This window comes from Manacus candei, unplaced genomic scaffold (assembly GCF_025592945.1).
Source record: "Manacus candei isolate 608988 ecotype Guabito, Panama unplaced genomic scaffold, ASM2559294v1 h1tg000076l, whole genome shotgun sequence".
Taxonomy (NCBI): Eukaryota; Metazoa; Chordata; class Aves; order Passeriformes; family Pipridae; genus Manacus; species Manacus candei.
Genome location: NW_026138124.1, coordinates 11,237,294 through 11,257,441, shown reverse-complemented (window position 1 = coordinate 11,257,441; position 20,148 = coordinate 11,237,294). Strand labels below are relative to the sequence as shown.

General features: G+C 44.9%; 1 protein-coding gene across 1 annotated transcript; it reads left to right on the top strand.

Moving 5' to 3' along the window:
* Positions 1–21: 21 nt before the first annotated feature.
* On the top strand, positions 22–17,537 carry NOS2 (nitric oxide synthase 2). Its single transcript, XM_051810068.1, has 27 exons — positions 22–109; positions 779–954; positions 1,610–1,706; positions 2,289–2,411; positions 2,502–2,650; positions 4,580–4,742; positions 5,125–5,216; positions 5,601–5,742; positions 6,310–6,449; positions 7,023–7,197; positions 7,522–7,623; positions 8,208–8,402; positions 8,759–8,841; positions 9,126–9,270; positions 9,488–9,592; positions 9,760–9,809; positions 9,905–10,079; positions 10,542–10,674; positions 11,040–11,118; positions 11,559–11,737; positions 12,384–12,547; positions 13,278–13,488; positions 13,816–13,903; positions 14,324–14,445; positions 14,751–14,899; positions 15,564–15,755; positions 16,444–17,537. Exons 2-27 carry the CDS (start codon positions 848–850, stop codon positions 16,522–16,524), a joined length of 3,441 nt encoding a protein of 1,146 aa, XP_051666028.1. The 5' UTR covers positions 22–109; positions 779–847; the 3' UTR covers positions 16,525–17,537.
* The last annotated feature ends 2,611 nt before the right edge of the window (positions 17,538–20,148 follow it).

Genomic DNA, 20,148 nt, shown 5'->3' with positions numbered 1-20,148 from the left:
CTATCTTTCTTTCTGTATTAGGAGCAAAGTGCTGGACTCAGTCTCCTGCTCTATCCCAAGCTGTCTAGCTACTCTGAAAACTTTGTCCCCCCTTTCTGCTGATTTAAAGGTTTGTGCATATAACAGGTAACACTGTCAATGTTATCCACAGAACCCTGGGATGCAGAACACAAAGCAGGTTCTTACTCTGATGCAGTGAAGGGAAATGTGAGTCTGCTCTCTTTCTTCTTTTTTCTTTTTTTCCCTATTATTATTTTTCCTCTTTTTCTTAATTTTTTTTCCTATTCCTCCTTTTTCTCTTTGTGTATTGTTTTTATGTTTGTTTGGGGTTTTTCCTCCTTTTTTCTCTTTCTGTTTCTCTTTTTCTAACCTTTCTTTCCTTCCTTCTTTCTTTCTTTTTTTCTTTCTTTCTTTCCTTCTTTCTTTCTCTCTTTCTTTCTTTCTCTCTTCATTACTGTGTGATGTGTGGATAACACAGCAACATTTCACATCCCTTTTCTAAGCTTGGTCTGCTCAGACACCAATTTTTGCTGCTTTACACGACTGGGGGACATTTGAAATTCTCTTACCAGTATTTTAGATTAATACATGGCTGCAGCATTACACTGACAAAGCAGTGGTAGTTTAGGTATCCCTACTCTGAGTGTCAAGCAATTGTCATTTAAAAACAGGATGTTAGTTAGGTCAGATCAGTTAGTCTGGGGAGTTTCTAAGTGGTGTTAAAGGGAGTTACCCTCTTGGGTAAAAACTGACCTTGTTGGGTTTTCTCTGTCCTCAGAAGTGTTCCCATAACACACAGAACAAGGTTTCAGCACTGTGAACTAAGACCACAAGTAAAGCATAGAAAATGCTGTGCCCCTGGCAGTTTGTGTTCAAATCTCGTGCTGCCAAGAGCCAGTACTCTGGAGAGAAGGATTTCAATAACAACGTGGAGAAAAATAGGAAGATCCGTGGGTAAGATCCTGGTCCTTTAAGAGTTTCATAGTTTGTTTTTCATTTGAAAAGGAAAGATATTAAATAGTTTGGGTTCTGGAGAAACCTGTAATGTGTTTCCAAAACACTAATATTAACAAAAGAATATTGTCCCTGGGGGTCCCTGGGTGGTGTTACTTGGTAATGGACATTAAACTTTTATGTTTAAGTTATACAGTCATTGAGGATATAAATCATCTTGCTTTATCTTTCATAGTTCTAAATTTATTTGGTATTATAATGGTTTCATGTATTATCAGGAGGCATTTGTGTGCTATAAAAATAGCAAAGTGATTATTTATGCTGTAATTAAGTTGGTAAAGTATTTCTGTGATGCAATTCATACAAGGCACTGTATAAAATAAGTTGCAGATGCATCTCAAATTTCTCAGTCTGTGAACTGTTAATTATTTCAGGTTTCATATCTGTTGTTTTCCTTCCCACACAGTGCCCTGGGAAGGGTGATACTCTGGCTTTACTTTTGACTCCTGGTCCACTGCTCCCCTCCCTGCTTGGCTTATGGGCTCAGCACAACTTTCAGAGACAGTGCTGAGCATCTCCCTGCTGATGCTGAGGGCAAAACTAATGAAACCCAAGCATGTCACCTTATACTAAATTCTCTTTCTCCCTTTTAAAGCTTAGAAAAGGATGATGCCAAATTGTATGATCCGAGCAAGAAGCAGATCAAGGTGCTGCCCGTCGGGACTTCGGCAAAGGCCGGGGAGGAGGGAGAGGTGTGTTCCAGCACCTTTGTTTGATAATAACACTTCAGGAGTGGGGCTTGCTGCTCAAAACTGCTCAGAGTTCTCTGTGAGGCCTGACTGTGGTTGCAGGAGGTTAGGGCTGCTGGGAGATCTTTGGGTGAAAGTTCTTTTCTGACCTAAAGGGAGCCTGGGTAAGACCTAAGGGAAGAGGTGAGCCTGTGGGGATTGGGGTGGCTGATTCCTTTATTCACCTTTGCAGACCCAGCCTTTAGTAACAAACCTGTCCTGTCTCTAAAATTGCCTGGTGCACTGTTTTCCTGAGACTGCAACTATTATGTTCAGAGGCAAGGCCTTGCTGAAATTATAAAGGGCTTTGCAGTGGCAGATACTGTTTGATTAGTACAAAAATACTTTTTTCCCCCATTTCCTGTCAAACTGTTGATTAGCTCAATAGTTTTGTAGTCAAATACATATTCATGTTGGAGCAGATCACATATCTAGTTTCTTGAATTTATCTGTAGCCTTTTAATGGTCAAATAAACTTTAAAATGAAACTTCAAGATGTTTAATAGATCTGAAGACAGTATACATTTTTATCTTTTCTCTGTCCAGAACTTCCCTCAAAGTGATATCAAAGTTTCAAACCAAATATCAAGATGTCCAAGACATTTAAGAATAAGAAACTTGGAAAATGGATCCAGCTTTCTTGACACACTACACCTGACAGCAAAGGAGGTGAAATACAGAAATCTGAACAGGAATTTTTCAGCACTTTGAAAAAATACAGAGTGCAACATTGGGTTTTGTCATTTTATTGTTTTTCAGGTTATCAACTGCCAGACCAAAGCCTGCCAAGGGTCACTCATGACCCCAAAGGGCCAGGTGAGAGGTACCAGAGATGGGCCAGTTCCACTGGAAGAGCTTTTGCCTCAGGCAATAGACTTTCTCAAGCAGTACTACAGTTCATTTAAAGAGTAAGCCAATTTACCTTTATTTTTGATGTAAAAAAGTCCTCTCCCTACCTGTGTGTGAGATTCGAGGAGGTTTCTGTTACATAGGATGCATTTAAAAACTACATAAGGACTGTTAGAAAAGCTAAATAAAACTACCCCTGAACTTCATATGCTCTATGTGCCAATGCAGGGGGTTGGGAAACACAGGAATGGACTCTGTACCATGCACTGCTCAGCCCTATCCCTTTGGAGTGTGCTACATCCCAGTGCATTGAGGGCTCTCTTGCAGGGTGTTACCTGCTGTTTTCTTGGCATGGGTTGGGATTAGCTCCACTCAGATCAGTCTGAGATGTGAATAATGTGGATGATGTGTTTTGTCTGTGCTGTTCCAAGTACCTTTTCTCTGTGTTCCTTTCAAGGCTTTAGCCAAATATTGGAAGGCCAGTCTTGGTTCTCAGCCTTGCTCTGTGCTATCAGCATAAGCTCAGTGAGCATGCCAAGAGGTTCTCACAAAAATGGTCCTGGTGCAGAGGCATCTTGTTGCAGGAAGTGCTGGAACAGCTGGTTGAGGTGCAAGAGTCTGCAGTGACATTTCACCTGACGAGCTTTCAGGCAGCAATTCAGTGTTTGCTCATCCCATCAGAAAACATTATCAAACTTTCAAAGGGACTGACCCAAATAGTGGCCACTTCTTTAGATGCCTTGAACTCTTCTACAAAGCTTTCTTCCCTCTGAATCTTTCTGAAAGTCCCTGTCATACACAGAGGCTGTACTTGCCACATCTCTGTGTCTCTGCTCATGGCTGTTTGATCACATTGATTTACAGTATCTTACATGCTTGCCCTTGATCTTTCATCTTGCTGAAAATGTGAAAACTCTCAGACAGTGCAGGCTATTTTCATTCTGTCTGTAAGCCAACAAAACAATTTTTGTCTGTGCTGTGATAGATATTTTCTAATGTTTTGACTTCACTCTCTGTTATCAAGCTAAAGAATTTTAGAGTTGGTTTCCCTGACAAAGGAATTGCTCAGCACTTCCTCTTAGGAATGAAAATCCTACTTACTTTGCTCAGAAGAGCTGTGTCCCTGTGACAATAATGGAACTTTGAGAGGACAGTCACTGTCATCCTACCTTTGGCACAAAGCTCACCTGTTCTCTGGTTTTCATTTGCTTGTGATTTGACAATTTTTTTTTCCAAATTAATCTACAAAATCCAAATTTAAACTGAAAACCTTCACAGAAAAACCTGTGAAAAATTCATGCATGTGTTGGGTGGTGAAAGGATGGTGTCACTACTGAAATTTCTAGTGTGTTAGCTTCTTCATGAGGCCAGTGAACTGTCATTCACACTCCATAGGGACAGAAGTCCTAAAATTCTAAAGCCAGAAACAATTCTCCTCTGCAGTTCTCAGTCAGAGTTCTGTGGACTTAACTCATCCCATTACCTGGAATCCCCTCTGCCTTTTGGTCAAACTCTCAGCCCCCAGAGAGCTGCACTGAGTGACAGCTGTGCCTGGGGACAGGAGTGGGGTGCAGTGGAGGGAGGTGGGGGACAGTGACAGTGCCTTCTGCACCTGCAGCCCAGTGAAACTGCTGCCTTTGTGAGGCAGTGGAGGTTTTCATAAAGGGTAGAGTCATTTATGTCTACATGTAGCAAGTGCAGATTTATAACAGCAACAGGTTTCTCAGTGTTTATTCAGACTTTTCCTATCTCAGCCTACCCAGATGTCAATGCCCTCCCTGGAAATCCTCTCCCTTGCACTCAGGCAGGTAACAGCAGTGCTGCCAGTGGAAGTCTGCTCGTGCAGAAGGATGCTCACAAGCTTCATGGCTTCAGCAATGTCTGGGGTGTTCTTGACCCTGAACATAAAGAGAATGTCTGCACTTTGAATCAGTTCTAAGTCATGAAATTCTCGTTGTTTCTTTTCATGGCTGTTTCCTGTTCAAAAGATCAAAAATGGAAGAATACCCAGGCCGGCTGGAAACAGTGACCAGGGAGATAGAAACTACAGGAACCTACCATCTGACAAAGGATGAGCTGACCTTTGCTGCCAAACAGGCCTGGAGGAATGCACCCAGGTGCATTGGGAGAATCCAGTGGTCCAATCTACAGGTAAGATAAGGATCCAGAGGTTATGGACCAAATAGTCTCTGCTGGGAATTGGAAGAATGTCCTTTACTTTGGTAGAACATGCCATTGCTCCAAGGAGGACTCTCTACTATTCATATCATAAGATCACTTTTTGTAGTTCTCTTTCATAGCTGAATAAAAACATGTGGGAGTGTGAGTACAGGTGTGTCATGGAACCAGGTGCATGTTTTGGTCCTTGGAGGACTGTTGTGTGTGAAAATGATGCATATAAAGACTATAAAAATGAACTTTTCCTAATGAAGCTACAATCTTTCCTTTCCTTAAATGCACAGGAAAAATAACAAGCTTTCATTACTGTTTCAAAGTAAGTTTTGTTCTTTAAATTTCTGTTGGAAACATGCAGGTGTTTGATGCACGGGACTGTAAAACAGCACAGGAAATGTTTGAGCATATCTGTCATCATATTCAGTATGCCACAAACAATGGGAATATAAGGTAGGTCTCTTTAATTTTAACTTTAAACTACAAAAATCACATCCAGATCTGGCATCAAAAATACCTGAATGGTTTATCTAAATATTTTGACAACTCATCTCTGCTTTTAATTCTCCTGGTATTTTTATATGTTCTTCTCATGTGACCCATCAGGCATTCTGAAATTTTTAACTTTCATGGTTGATGTCGCAAAACCTTTCGCGATTCCTGGGGAAAAGAGACGATCTGAGATTTGGGGAGGTGGGTAGAGAGGATGACTGGTTTTATTTCTGCTGATGTTTATTTTAGAAATACCAAATGTTTTCCGTTGGTAACAATATATGTCTCAGAAGGACGGCGGTGGTTGGTGTGGTGGTGTGAGGGGTGTGCCTGTCTCTCGTGCAGATCAGCCATCACGGTGTTCCCGCAGCGCACGGACGGGCACCACGATTTCCGGGTGTGGAACAGCCAGCTGGTCCGCTACGCCGGGTACCGCCTGCCCGGGGGGGCCGTGCTGGGAGACCCTGCCAGTGCAGAGTTCACACAGGTACCTCCCAGCAGCCTCCCTGCTGCCAGCAGGGCTAACCCAGCTCCTGGGTTTGTTCCTTGTGTGTTGATGCAGAGTTCACACGGGTACCTGCCCATCAGCCTCACTGCTCCCAGCTGGGCTAACCCAGCTCCTGGGTTTGTTCCTTGTGTGTTGATGCAGAGTTCACACAGGTACCTCCCATCAGCCTCACTGCTCCCAGCAGGGCTAACCCAGCTCCTGGGTTTGTTCCTTGTGTGTTGATGCAGAGTGGTAGGGAGGTGAGCAGTGAATGGGATGCTCTGTCCCACAGGTTCTAGGTGCAGGCTGGAGCAGGAATTTCGTACAGTCCTGATGTAAAATACTGTCCTCCATCTCAGAACAGGGTGAGCTAATACTGCCCTGTCAGGACACGACCAGGGACACAAACAGTACCTCAACAAATGTCTCAACATTGTTTGAATGGGAAGGATAACCTTTATCGCTTACAATTTACCTCAGCAGGTTTTAGGGGGTTCAGATTCTTCTGTCTTAAATCTGGAGGGGGAAACCTGAAAGAAACACAAAATGTACTTTCTGTATTTGCAGTTGTGCATCGAGCTTGGGTGGAAGCCGAAATATGGCCGCTTTGATGTACTTCCACTTGTCCTCCAAGCAAACGGCCAAGACCCAGAAATATTTGAAATACCTCCAGAAATTGTCCTTGAAGTGCCAATGGAGCATCCAAAGTAAGCATGCAAGATTTAGATAATTGCATTTTTGCCTCTGCCTCACCTTGGCAGGTTATTGGGCTGTGCCTGTTGCAGTCACTTTATGAGTTCTTTGTCAGGATGAAATGTTGGTAAATTGTCCTGAAAGGTAAAATGCCTGTTAGAAAAATGAAATAGATTTTAAATTAAGGAAGCCAATAGCAGTTTTATTGGAAATCTTTTTTTTCCCCCATCTACATTTCAGTCATATTCAGAATTTTAAAAATCATCATTTCTTATGCCAGTGTAATACACAAGTAAAATACAGCTTCACTCATAACAAAGTGTTTGTTGCCTTTCTCTCGTTGGTTTTTAATTCTTGTTTGCTTTGGAAACTGGCCTGCAGATTGCAGAACTCTGTAATATGGTTCTGCAGTTTCTGTAGCAGGCAGTTCTCAGTTACTGCACTGAAAACTGCTGTGAGCTTTGGCAGACCCTGCTCCGTGGGTCTTTCCTCCTGGAACTGGTACTCTTTGTCTTCCTGGGCTTTTGTGGTTATTGCCTTAAGGAGGAAAAGACACACCAAAACGAACCACAGTGGTGGTTTGGCAGGTACGAGTGGTTCAAGGACCTGGATCTGAGGTGGTATGCCCTGCCTGCCGTGTCCAACATGCTGCTGGAGGCGGGGGGCCTGGAGTTCACCGCGTGTCCCTTCAACGGCTGGTACATGGGCACAGAGATAGGAGTGCGAGACTTCTGCGACGTGCAGCGCTACAACATCCTGAAGGTACCTGCTCGGGTGGAAGGGGGTTGGTCTGCAGGGGGAATGAACTTGTTTTGGAAAAGAGACACTACCAGTGTTTGTGGGGATGGGAGAGAACCACTCCCTTTATGAAACTGGACTAGCCTCAGGAACCAGAACTCCAAAATCCAAGTTTACCTTTGATCTCAGGTGTTTCTGCTGCCATCACTTTCCCAGCATGAGACTAATTCTTCCCCCTTCTGGACTAATTTTTCCTGCATATTAGGGTGATGATGTAGATAAATCGTGGGGTCAAAGTTCCATATAGTAAATTTGCTTTTCCCTATTCTCTCCCCTTTTCACCCGTAGGAGGTAGGGAGGAGAATGGGACTGGAAACAAACAAACTGTCCTCGTTATGGAAGGACCGGGCTGTTGTAGAGATCAATGTGGCTGTGCTTCATAGCTTCCAGGTGAGTCAATGAGTGTGGGAGAGACACTGAACACTGGCTGTCCCTTTTTCCTCTTGCTTGCAACAACTTTATACAAATGTAGAGCCAATAGCCCAATGCTCAGTGGAGATTACAAGACTTATTCTTGATTTACACCTGGGAAAGTAGAGAAATCCATATTTCCTCTCAGGTGAAGACAGAAGGGAGAGAAAAAGAAAAGGGAGTTAAGGGCAAGATTTTTCATCCTTTTAACACACTTATCTATGTGTCAAAACCTATGTAAAGCCATTGGATTAATATATTTTATTTTCAATTCCAGTTTATTTAATATATCATGACAAGTGGGTAAAAGTGAATCAGAGGCTTTACAGCATGCACTCCCAGTGTGGGAGAGGGAAATGCTGATGTTAAAGAAAAGATATAAGAGTCCATAATCAAAGGCCTGCGCCTCTGTATCTGTAATTATTATCTGATAGTAATTATTTCCCAGCACTGAGTAAAGTCCTTGAAATATTAACCAAAGCAAGAGGATTACTTTAAATACATCAGGTAGAGGAGCAGAATAGGCTTTTTAATGTATGCTTTTCTTTTTGCAATTATTCTAGAAGCAGAATGTGACCATCATGGATCACCACTCGGCCTCCGAGTCCTTCCTGAAGTACATGCAGAGCGAGTACCGCGCGCGGGGCGGCTGCCCGGCCGACTGGCTGTGGATCGTGCCTCCCATCTCAGGCAGCATAACGCCCGTGTTCCACCAGGAGATGTTGAACTATGTCCTCACCCCCTTCTATTACTACCAGGTACACATCATCAAAACCAAAAGCCCAATCTAGTAGACGAGCTCAGCAGTCCAGACGCAATATGAGACCCGAAGGAGTCTGGGGGACAAGGCCTGGGTAATTAAAGTTCACTGGAGAGATTCAGAAACAGCAGACAGGAGCTTTGTATGTGAAAGGTGATGTTAGTTGTGTTGAATTCTCTGGCTTTAAGTAAAATGCAGTTTAATGCTACAGAGACTGATCCTGTATTTGTACTCAGTGGATTGTGTATACAGATTCCATTTGATCTGACCCTTCAGAGATATACAAATTGTGTACAAATTCAAAGATATACAAATTTGTGCACAAATTGTCAAAGCTTAACTTTTTTTTTAAAGGTGGATGCATGGAAAACACATGTGTGGCATGATGAGACCCGGAGGCCAAAGAAAAAAGAAATAAAGTTCAGCATGCTGGCAAAGTAAGTTGCTCAAATCAGACTCCTCATGCTTTGTCCAGCTATTCTATTCTATTCTTGTGGTGTTTCTGTTCTACTTTAAAAAAAGATCAATTATTACAGTAGGGACCACCTGAGTTGTTTGAATCACAGCCTTACCTGTCCACACATTCATATCTAAGGTTCTTGTTCAGGCCTATCTAGAGTGTGCTGCTTCTGCACCATCTTCCAAGGAACAGCCTTGCTCAAGATCAGTGTTTCCTAGCTTGTTTGTGAATCAATTATTACATATGGTTCTCTTTCCCCAGGGCTGTACTCTTTGCATCCTCACTCATGCGACAAGCAATGGCCACCAGGGCCAAGGTCACTGTAATCTTTGCAACAGAGACGGGGAAATCAGAAACACTCGCCAACACCCTGGGCAGCCTCTTCAACTGTGCCTTCAACACCAGGGTAAGGAGTGTAAATCATCCACACTGCATGGAGGAAGAAGTTTGGCTTCTCCAAACCTATGTTTTGAATGTTCAGTAAATAGAAGTTGGGCTAGAACTTTGATTTTGTATTCATCTAGCATAATGCCATGTCAGTTTGGTCAGCGTACGTCTGACACCAGAGCTATCTAAGGCTCTTACGTCTGCTAACAACGTCTCATGAGCTTTATTGCTTCCAGATTCTGTGCATGGATGAGTACAATATTTGTGACCTGGAAAAAGAAACACTTCTTTTAGTGGTTACAAGCACTTTTGGAAATGGAGATTCTCCAGGTAACGGAAAGGTAATGTTCCACTCAGAAGTGTGTATGAGACTCAGCTCAAAAACTGACACCAAAGACAACCCTTTCATTTGTCTCATGTCCTTGAGTAAGATATTAGTCAGGGTTGCACTTCTGTTTTAAATCAGGGTATTTTCCTAACCTTAAGTATTTTATGAATTTTTATGCAGACCTTGAAGAACTCCTTGTTCACACTGAAAGTGCTGAGAAAAAAAATTAGGTAAAAATACTTTGTTGTTTGGTTTGCATGTTATTGAGTCCTTTTGCATTTCATGTAGCTTAACACAGCAATCCTGTTTTTATTTCCATGTGCAGGTATGCTGTGTTTGGTTTGGGGTCCAGCATGTATCCAGAGTTCTGTGCCTTTGCTCATGCCATTGACCAAAAACTGGCCCAGCTCGGGGCTTCCCAGCTCACTCCAGTCGGTGAAGGGGATGAACTCAGTGGGCAAGAAGCAGCCTTTCGCACCTGGGCAGTCAGTGCTTTCAAGGTGAATTTAGAAATATAGCTCATATTTTAGTTCAGTATTCACTAGCTTCCCATAAAAATGAGGGAAAATGAAGGAAACCAAACATCTGAATTTCTACATGAGTTTGGAACTCCCCTCTTCTCTACTGCTCACCTAAGTTGGAGAGGGAACTGAGTCCCTTTTTTGTTATTTTTTAATACTCACATGAAGTTGCATGAACCCTTTTGGGTAAAGGGTTTGCATACCCTTTTGGTATGAACAAGGTGGTAGCATCAGAATTTTTTGCAGTAGAAGTTTTTTTACCTATACTGGCATAGAAGTGGAACTGAACTCACTGCAGCCCTGTAACATCACTGAACTCAACAGAAGCAGTAGGAAATAGCAATCTGTGAAGCTGATAGCTCCTCCTTAGGATATGACAATGCTAAGATTATTTTTTTTACTGTGAATAGCCTCATTTTTTGTGTGTTTTTTTTTTTCTAGGCTGCCTGTGACATTTTTAACATCCGTGGAGGACACAGTATTCAGTTGCCTGAGATCTACACCTCTGAGGAAAGCTGGGATCCTACCAGTTACAGGATAGTGTATGACTCTCAGCCCATGGACCTGGCTAAAGGTATTGCTCCCACCTTCCCCTCCCTCTGTCTTTGCTGCTTCAGGGGGTCTGAACTGTGAAGGTTTGGCAGAAGTGCTCCTGGCCCTGCCAGATGGTCAAATGCATATGATGGGGGTAGTGGTCAGAGGAAAAAGGACACTGGTTTACACTGCATAAATGATCTTTTCCAGCACAGTAACATCCCCAGAGGAACAAAAGCTGAGGTGAACTGCTTTTAGTCAGGGACTAGAGCACACAGAGCTGACTGATGGTCAGTCACATTCTAGGGCCAGCCACATTCGGTTCTTCTCTGCATATTCTTTGAAGACATTTTAAACAAACCTAACCACAGAGTTACCATGAGTCATGTCCTCTTTCCTCACCAGCTCTTGCAAGCATTCATGCCAAGGATATAATTCCCATGAAGCTGAAATTCAGGCAGAATCTTCAAAGTTTAAAGTCCAGGTATGACACCTCATTCTTTTGAATATTGCAATACTACATTTTACTAAAGTCTTAAACATCTAAAATGCCTGGTTATAAACATCTTCTCCCTGCAGTTATTAAGAAATATGTAGGAATTTTGTACTGTCCTTAGTAGAAGTATGTGAGCTGTTCAGTCTGCAGTGGGGCCACACTTCCACTGGCTGATTCCAGGCATGTTTATTGTGTAGGGGATAGATCAGGCTGCACTTCAGCACCTGATTTGTTTGGATACAAGTCCTTCACATGTCTGGACTCTGGTTTGTTTAAGTCTCCATGAAGCCCTAAGCTGGTCTGGTATTTGGTGATGAATACAGGAGCCCTTGCCAACTGCCACTGCAGATTTATTCCTGTTCTGCACAGTTCGAGGGAAATCCCGTCAGCGTAACCAAGATCTGTCTCATCTCTTCTTCTCTACCCAGTCGTGTTACCATTCTGGTTAAGCTCTCCTGTGAGGCTAATCAGGAAGTGCACTACCTGCCTGGAGAACACATCGGGATTTTCCCAGGCAACCAGCCAGAACTAGTCCATGGCATCATTGCACGTGTCCACGATGCCCCCCCAGCTGATCAGACCATCAGGCTTGAAACCTGCACAGATGGTAAGCTGGCTTTCTTTAGACAAAATAACAGAGGATGTTGGACAGAGTTCTTTAAAATAACTAAGAATTTTTATTGACAGAATTTGATTCTATGTTTCTTAAGTTTCAATAGGATTTTGTTGCTGCTTTTTAGTTATTCTTATAATTCTTGATTCTGATTTTGCGCACTCTGGCAGTCCATGGTGACTTCACCAGAGTTTGCAGAGGGACCCAAGGTGACACTGTTTGTAATTCAGTTGCTAAATTAGCAATGGCTAAATTAGCCATTGACTGCAATTAAATTAATCGACAGTTTGCTTATTGTTGCTACATGTCAGAATCCTAAAATAGACTTACATGTCCTGGCCATCTTCCCCATCTTAGGAGGAACAATCATGGGATTCTGGCACACAGAAAGATGGTTTCCTCAAATTAAAGATCTGTAGTTTCCAAGTGGTGCTTTGTTGTCATGCAGTTCTCTGTGTCAGATCCTCCCATTGCAAAATGTGTGAAACCTCCCATTAACCTCTTTCAGAAGGGTCCTGTGGTCTAGGCCTGCTGCACCTCCCTGAAGGCATATGTTGAAAGACACTGACTTTTGCAAAACTCTGCAGCTGTCAAGTACCATGGGCATTGCCAAGTGGCCTTTTATTTCCCTCATTTCCAGGTGGCTACTGGACCAGTGACAGAAAGATTCCAGCCTGCACACTCCCCGAGGCTTTGACGTACTTGCTTGATATCACTACTCCACCCTCCCAACAACTGCTAAAGAAACTCTCCCAGCTGGTGACAGCAGAAGGAGACAGACAGAGGCTGGAAGTGTTGTGTCAGGTAAGCCTTGGGGCTGGAGTTCTTTTTGCAGTACTTTATACCAGGCCCTCTGATGCCCTTTGACTGTGTAGCAGAAGCTTAAGAATATTTTGTAGAGATGGTGCTGGATTTTTATGCCTCTGTTACATGTTCTGTGTTCTTGGAAAGCCAACCATGGTGAGAGAAAGGGTCGTCTGGAGGCTCAGCTTGGGCGTGGGAATCAGGAGGGTTCAGATCTGGTGTTTCCTGTGTGGTTCTGGGTGGGTCACTGCCTGCCTGCTCTCACCTCGTGATGGTAGAGATTTTTGTCAGAGAATTTGGTACTGTGAGAGTAGGAGGGATGTGGGTTTAACTACCAAAGGCTCATAGATGTGGTAAGTGCTGGCTGCTCCCTCTGGGCTCAGCAAAGCTCTGTAGGGATCAGGACCTGGGCCTACACAGTTTTGTGAATGTCCCATAACAGGGAGCTGAGAAACAGATTCTGCTTCAGTTTCTGCATCCTCACTGAGAGAGCTGGTGTCTGAGAACTTTATGGTGGGGATCCTGGACTTCTGTTTTCAAAAATCAAACAATTTCTTAGGAAACCCCAGTATTGGTCTTGGAAAAGTTTTGAGAACTCTCTGTTGATTTGCCTGCATATTTAATTGAATGTAAAGCAGGAATCTTGTTTATAAGGGACATTTCAAATATCCCTGATCTCCTGAACTCAGCATGACCTGGTAACATTGTGGTGATGCCCTTTGGCTTTTAGAGCACAGAAGAATACAATAAATGGAAGTTTTACAACAGCCCAAACATCCTGGAGATCCTGGAGGAGTTTCCCTCTGCTGAGGTCTCCACAACCTTCTTGCTGACTCAGCTGCCATTTCTGAAGCCCAGGTACTATTCTGTCAGCTCCTCCTGTGACATGACAGCCAGAGAGATTCATCTGACAGTTGCAGTTGTAAACTACAGGACAAGAGGTAATGAACTGTTGTTTGCATTTCTCTCTTAATTAAATGATATTTTAGGCTGCATTGTGGTTCAGAAAAATCCTGTGTCTGCTATATGGCATGAAGCATATCTGTAACAAAAACTGTGTATTGTGATACTTGCAGAATAGTACACTGCAGTGCAGGTGTTCATCCTGGGCCAGGATTTGCTAAAATCCTGCATCAGTGTATCCTTGGTTTATAAATCATTACTAGACATACACTTATTTAAAAACCATAATTTTAAGTATAAACTGCTTTTTTAAAAACAGAGAGCTTTAGAGTGCTGACAGAGATGTTCTCCCTTGCTCTGTTCAGATGGAGAGGGGCCTTTGCACCATGGAGTCTGCAGCACATGGCTGAATACAATAGCTCTTGATGAACCAGTTCTGTGCTTCATACGCAGGTGAGTGAGGGAGTGCAGAGAAAAAACAAGATTAAACCCCTGAAAAATAGCAGTTCTTAGTTCAGCTTCTTCAGTGGGCTTTTTTCTTTGCATATTTTCAAGTGACTGGTGAGTACAAGCTGGAATAGGGACAGGGATTCCCTGACTTCCAGAGCTGAGATCCTTTACCATGTCTTATTTTGAGTAAAATCATGAATCATTAGAAAGTTCTGAGATAATTCCATTCATATGACCCCATCTTCAGTGTCAGCTTATCCACTGCAGAGCACAGAAAGCTGGGGGAACAAGGAGCACCCAGCACCCTGTTCAGCCCATCACTGCCTTCAGACTGGAGACTGTGCTGCTCAGACTGAGTCAGGAAACTGCCACCGAGAGTCCATCAGAAACTCATTACCTAATGCATGTATTTTTACATTTCAGTGCTAATGAATTCCATCTCCCAGAGGAGCCAGCCCAGCCCTGCCTCCTGATCGGCTCGGGAACAGGGATTGCTCCCTTCCGGAGCTTCTGGCTGCAGCGTCTCTATGACCTGGAGCAGAGAGGTACTCATGGGGACTGACACATGCAGGGGCTGGGGGGGGCCCAGCACAGCTGGCAGCAGGGACATCCCCAGTCCTTCAGACGAGGGCTCTGCAGCCAGGGACACCCCCAGACCCAGCCAAGGAACCCCACAGAGACTTGGCACCCCAGCATGATTGGGCACTGCACTGGCACAGCTAATCCATCCCACTGGAGACCATCCTGGTGCTCCTGAGGGCTTTGGGGACCAGGAGGTCCCCCCTGTGTCTCTGTAAGTCCTGTGTCAGTGACTGCCCCTCAGACAAACACCTTCCCCTGTTGCTCTCAGGGATCAAAGGAGGGGACATGACGTTGCTGTTCGGCTGCCGGCAGCCAGACCTGGATCACCTCTACAGAGAGGAAACTGAGGAAATGAAGAGGAAGGGAGTCCTGAAAGAGATCTACACAGCTTACTCCAGACTGCCTGGCCAAGCTAAAGTAAGGCTGATTCCCTCATTCTTTAAGGGTTGGCTCCTTCCAGAGTCACCCCTCAAGTTGAGATCTGGACTCTGTTTAACAGTGTTCTTTAAAAATTTTAATATTTTGCTTCGGTGTATTGTGAGCAGGTGACAAAAGGCCTCACTTCTTCAAAGGAAGGGGAATCTCACTGTGCACTCCAGCACAAGCAAGCTACATAAATATAACACCTCAGTGCACTTCCAATGCAAACAGGCTTTGAAACTAGAAACTGGAACATTTTCAGAAACCTTAGATTTTGCAAGATTTGATCAGTCTGTGAGTTAACAATCAGTTGGCTCTGGCCATTTGTCTCCATTTCAATGACACGGTGACCAAGAAATTAATTTTATGTGGAAGAAATTTTGATTGAACAAAACAACAGCACTCGAGCTATCCTCTTTTCAGCTCTCCTGCAAAGTTAGGAGACTTTGCCAGATACAGGAGTCTTAGTCTACTCTAGTTTAATCAAGAGACAGGCCCAGCTTCCAAATCAGGGGCTTGTAAAGGCAGGATGAAGACATTTTTATTCTCTGCTGGAGTAGATGGGGCGTTTAGAGCCTTAGAGCACAGACCCATCCTGAATTTAGAAGAGCCAAGTAGCACTTAAGGAACCTCGTCTGATGGTCCTTTCTCTGTTCCCAAGGTCTACGTTCAGGATGTCCTGCAGAGGCAGCTGGAGGCCGTGGTGTGTGAGGTGCTGCGGGGCCAGGGCCACGTGTACGTGTGCGGGGACGTGCGCATGGCCGGGGACGTGGCGCGGGCGCTGCGCGCGCTCATCGCCAGGGCCCTGCGGCTCAGCCAGCAGCAGGCACAGGAGTACTTCTTCCAGCTCAAGGTATGCTCTGACACACGGGGCATTCTGTCCAGCCAGTGCCCAGGGGGTGTCCCAGCAGCCTGCACAGCCACACTGCCGTGAGCTCCTCTGCAGCCCAGAGCACAGGAGCCAGGGCTCAGTCCCCACGGTGACTGCACAGGAACCAGGGCTCAGTCCCCATGGTTACTGCAGGCACAGTGTTGCTCTGCTCGGGGGGTGTCACTTCCTCATGCAGCTCTTCCCTTACACCTGCTCTCTTCCCTGCTGTCTCCCTGGGGGTCCTGGAGATCAGCTTTGCAGAGGGTCAGGAACATCAGGAGTTTGAGACTTTATTGTACCCACAGGCACATGGTGGGATTGTTGGGGTGTCTGTGCAGGGCCGGGGGTGGGACTGATGATCCTGATGGGTCCCTTCCAACTCAGCATTTTCTGTGATTCCATGAAGAGAGGAGGGTGAGGTTAGGAATTTAGAGGGCCCATCACTGAGAACACAGTGCCTGCGGCTGCTGCTTTTCAGGACACTCTTGTTATCAGAACTCATCCTGGAGCACGTGTGCCTGGGATCCAGAGAGGTCCCTTTCACTGACAGTAACAAAAGTCTATGATCATAAAAACAGTCCTACATATGCAAAAGGCCTTTTAGCTACTGAACTGATATGTACTGGCAGGACTTAATTCATCTCTTGGGTGTCCTTTCTTCTTTTTGCAGAGCCAAAAGCGATACCATGAAGATATATTTGGGGCTGTGTTCCCACATGAAGTCAAAAGAGCTTTAAAACCCACCAGTTAAAGAAAAAATCCACTTCTGTTTTAGACAATACTTGCACATTTGTTGTTACTTTCAAAAAACATGGAGTCAAATCCTTTTTCATATACATGTTCAATAGTGCACATATATAGGATTGTAGGATTTGACTCTTAAACCTCAGCCTTAATTAAGAAAAGCACTAAATTTAACTTTTGTTGCTATTTATTCTGACACTCTTTTAATAGTTATCTTAATAGTGAAAATACAAATTATTTTTTAATATTGTCTATGCTAGTATAAATCTGGTATTTTTTGTAAATAAAAGGATAATGTAGAGTTTTGTACTATGTTAACTGGAGCTGAAACCTTCTTTTGAAATGTACTGTTTATCTTTGTGACTTTATTTATATCAGATTGGTTTACTTGCATATTATCTTCACTTGGAAGCAAGTGAATGGATGGTTGTGTTACTGGGAGTTGTCTGGCCACAGGCCTTGCTGGATCTGGAGCAACATTTGCAAATGAGATAATGATGTGCTGGTCCCAGGTGGAAACACCTGCATCTGCTTCAGATGTATCTGTTGAGCAGGTAGTAGTGTTGAATTGTGCTTTGTGTGATTCAGGTACATGAACCTGAGTTGTTGTTACACAGCCTGTGGCAGGAAGGTTCTGAAAATTCCAAAGCACTTTCTTACATTTGAATCCTATGCTCTGGTTTACTTGATTTGTTTGTAATAAAAGTTGCCTTTATACCGAGACAAGCAAGTTGGTGTGAATCAGTGTTCCTCTTCTTGCTCTTGGCTTCAGCCTGAACAGGCAGAGGTAGCTAAGTCAGCTCTCAGGTTCTGCTAAGGCAGGTTTGGGCTCCAGCCAACTCTTCTCCATGAGGACAGGGCCTGTCCCCAGGGTTATACAGTCTGCCTATGGTCAGTTTTGCATTTTTGTTACTGCCAGGGAAGTGGGAGTTCACACCAGAGACTGTGAGACTGGCCTGCAAACTGCCTTCCTTGGTGTGGGCTTGGGCTCTTTCTAGGCCTTGCACTTATGTCAGAGCTTCTGCTTCCTTCTCTAAGGTTACCAGGGCTATCTGATCATAGTAAAAAAGCTTAAGGTGAGATTTTCCTACCATCCCTCTTCTCCAGGAGCTGGAATCTGATGAAGGCAGAGTTGAGCCTCAAAAGTCAGCAGTGCCATGTGTGTACAGTGGTTTTCCCATGTGCTTCAGGACAGCCTTATCCATAGGATCCAGGACACAGCACAGATGAGAGGACATGGACAGTGATGGCAGAGAGCAGGAGGTGTCAGAGAACAGCAACAGAGAGTAAGGACAGAGGAGGTTCCTGGCAGGTAGGGAGCCCTGATGGGCACTGAGTGCACACACTCCAGTGTCATTTCATACTTGAATTGATGTGTTCTGGGTTTAGGTTTGTGGGGTGGGATGGAAATGGAATAGGGTAATTGCACTTTACCTTAAGGAAGTGAGCCCTGGATTCATTCACAGGAGTCCAGCAAAAGCAGGAAACGGGGGATAAGTTCCAAACTGGAGAGAGTGAATGCACCCAGACCTGCACAGCCCATTTTCCATGCACATGGCTAAATAGGGGAATTCCTGTGCCAGGATTGGTATCTCAGGTGTCTTTTCAAAGAAATCTCTTACTTCAGCACATCACCATAACCCTTTATAGAGGCTTGTTTGTGCAAACAGGACACAGTGCACTTTCATTTGGAGGGTCAGAAGCTCAGGGAAAAAAAGTCCCACTGTTTGTACCAGGCTGAGGGGTCAGCCCCTGCCAGGCAGAGGGAAAAGGGACAGGTGAGGCTCATAAGGGACAGCTGAGGGCTGATGAGGGGCAGGTGAAGCTCATAAGGGACAGGTGAGGCTCATAAGGGAGAGCTGAGGGCTGATGAGGGGCAGGTGAAGCTCATAAGGGAGAGCTGATGAGGGGCAGGTGGGACAGGTTCTGTGGGACAGAGCCTGGCAGAAAATGGCTGTGCTGGGATAAGGTGCAAGGCCAGTGAGCTGTGGGACCTGGGAGGCAGAAAAAGGTCAGGTAGGTGAAAGGCTTCTTTTTTTAGTGTTGTTTTTCCTGACAATGCTGTGTTATATTGTCCATGTGCAAAGGGGTTCTGCTCTGGGTGGGAGGGAGTCTCCCCTGCCCCAGTTACCCTGCTGGGAGCCAGGGCTGGGCTGAGAGGAGAGGGCTGGAGCTGCTGCCTTGGGTGAGAGGAGCAGGCTGACCTCTGAGGAGGAGACTGGGATGTGTTGTGTCTGCCTTTCCTGGATTCTACTCCAGTCAGTTTGTTTGAAGCCTGAGCTTTGTGGGTTATTTGGTGCCTCCTTTGAGTGAACCCCCATTTCTGAGGTGTTTGGTGTGTCAAGCACCCAGCAGGTCTGGTTGGAAGGTTTAAAATGCCCTTGAACATTACAGTGCAGCTGGATGGTCCCTTTTGGTGGAGTTGGATGGTCCCTTTTGGTGGAGTTGGATGGTCCCTTTTGGTGGAGTTGGATGGTCCCTTTTGGTGGAGTTGGATGGTCCCTTTTGGTGGAGTTGGATGGTCCCTTTTGGTGGAGTTGGATGGTCCCTTTTGGTGGAGTTGGATGGTCCCTTTTGGTGGAGTTGGATGGTCCCTTTTGGTGGAGTTGGATGGTCCCTTTTGGTGGAGTTGGATGGTCCCTTTTGGTGGAGTTGGATGGTCCCTTTTGGTGGAGTTGGATGGTCCCTTTTGGTGGAGTTGGTCTCCCTTGGGCTGTGGGTGTTGGCTGCTCGTGTTCCTGGTTCCAGGGGCTCTCTCAGTGGAGGGGCCTCACTCTGTCAGTGCCTTGGATAACCCAGGGCAGTTCTGGGGTACAGCCATGGGCCAGTAAACATCAAACTGCTCCGAGTCACAGCTGGGGCAGAACCTTTGTGCTTGGGGATGGGAGTTTGTGTATTTTGATTTTTTAAATCCAACACCTCTGCCCTTCAATTTTAATTGAGAACTAAATTACTCTTTATGAAAGACAACAAAGTTTAATTTATCTTAAGCTTTTTATTGCTTGCATATGAGAGATGTAGATAAGATGGATGACATGTAAAGTAGTGCTTTTATGATGCCTCAGGCCATTCCTGGCAGGACAGCACAATGCCATCGTTATTCCCACGCAAAGCCTTTGGCAGCAGCAGAACATTCCCGGGATTAATTAACACTCAGCAATGGCACTTCCAGTGCAGAGCAGGGTCTGGCTGGCAGAGCTTTGCCCCACTCTGCAGGTGGGAAGGTGGGGACAGAACCTTGTGCAAAGGAGGGGAAGGTGCTGGGAGTCCCAGAATGGCCTCCAGTGTGTGTGGGGCAGCTGCTCAAATAGTTCAGTGCTTCAGGAAAACTAAATGGCAGCTTCACTAACCATTTAATAATGTGGCTCATCATATCTGGGAGGGGAAACTTTGATAATTGCAAATGGACTCAACATCTCTTAAAGTGGCCTCAGTGTCTCCTGGTGTCTCTTGGGCTCTCTGGAGTGGCAAAGGGAATGGGAAATGCCAGGAATCCCCTTCTGCTGCAGGGCAGGAGCAGAGGGTGAAGGAGCTCGGTGTCGGGGGGGTTACTGTGAGAATCTGCTCCTCTCTACTTCAGCTGCAAGGAGATGGGCAGGGAAAGGTCAAACCACGACTCAGTAACGCTCAC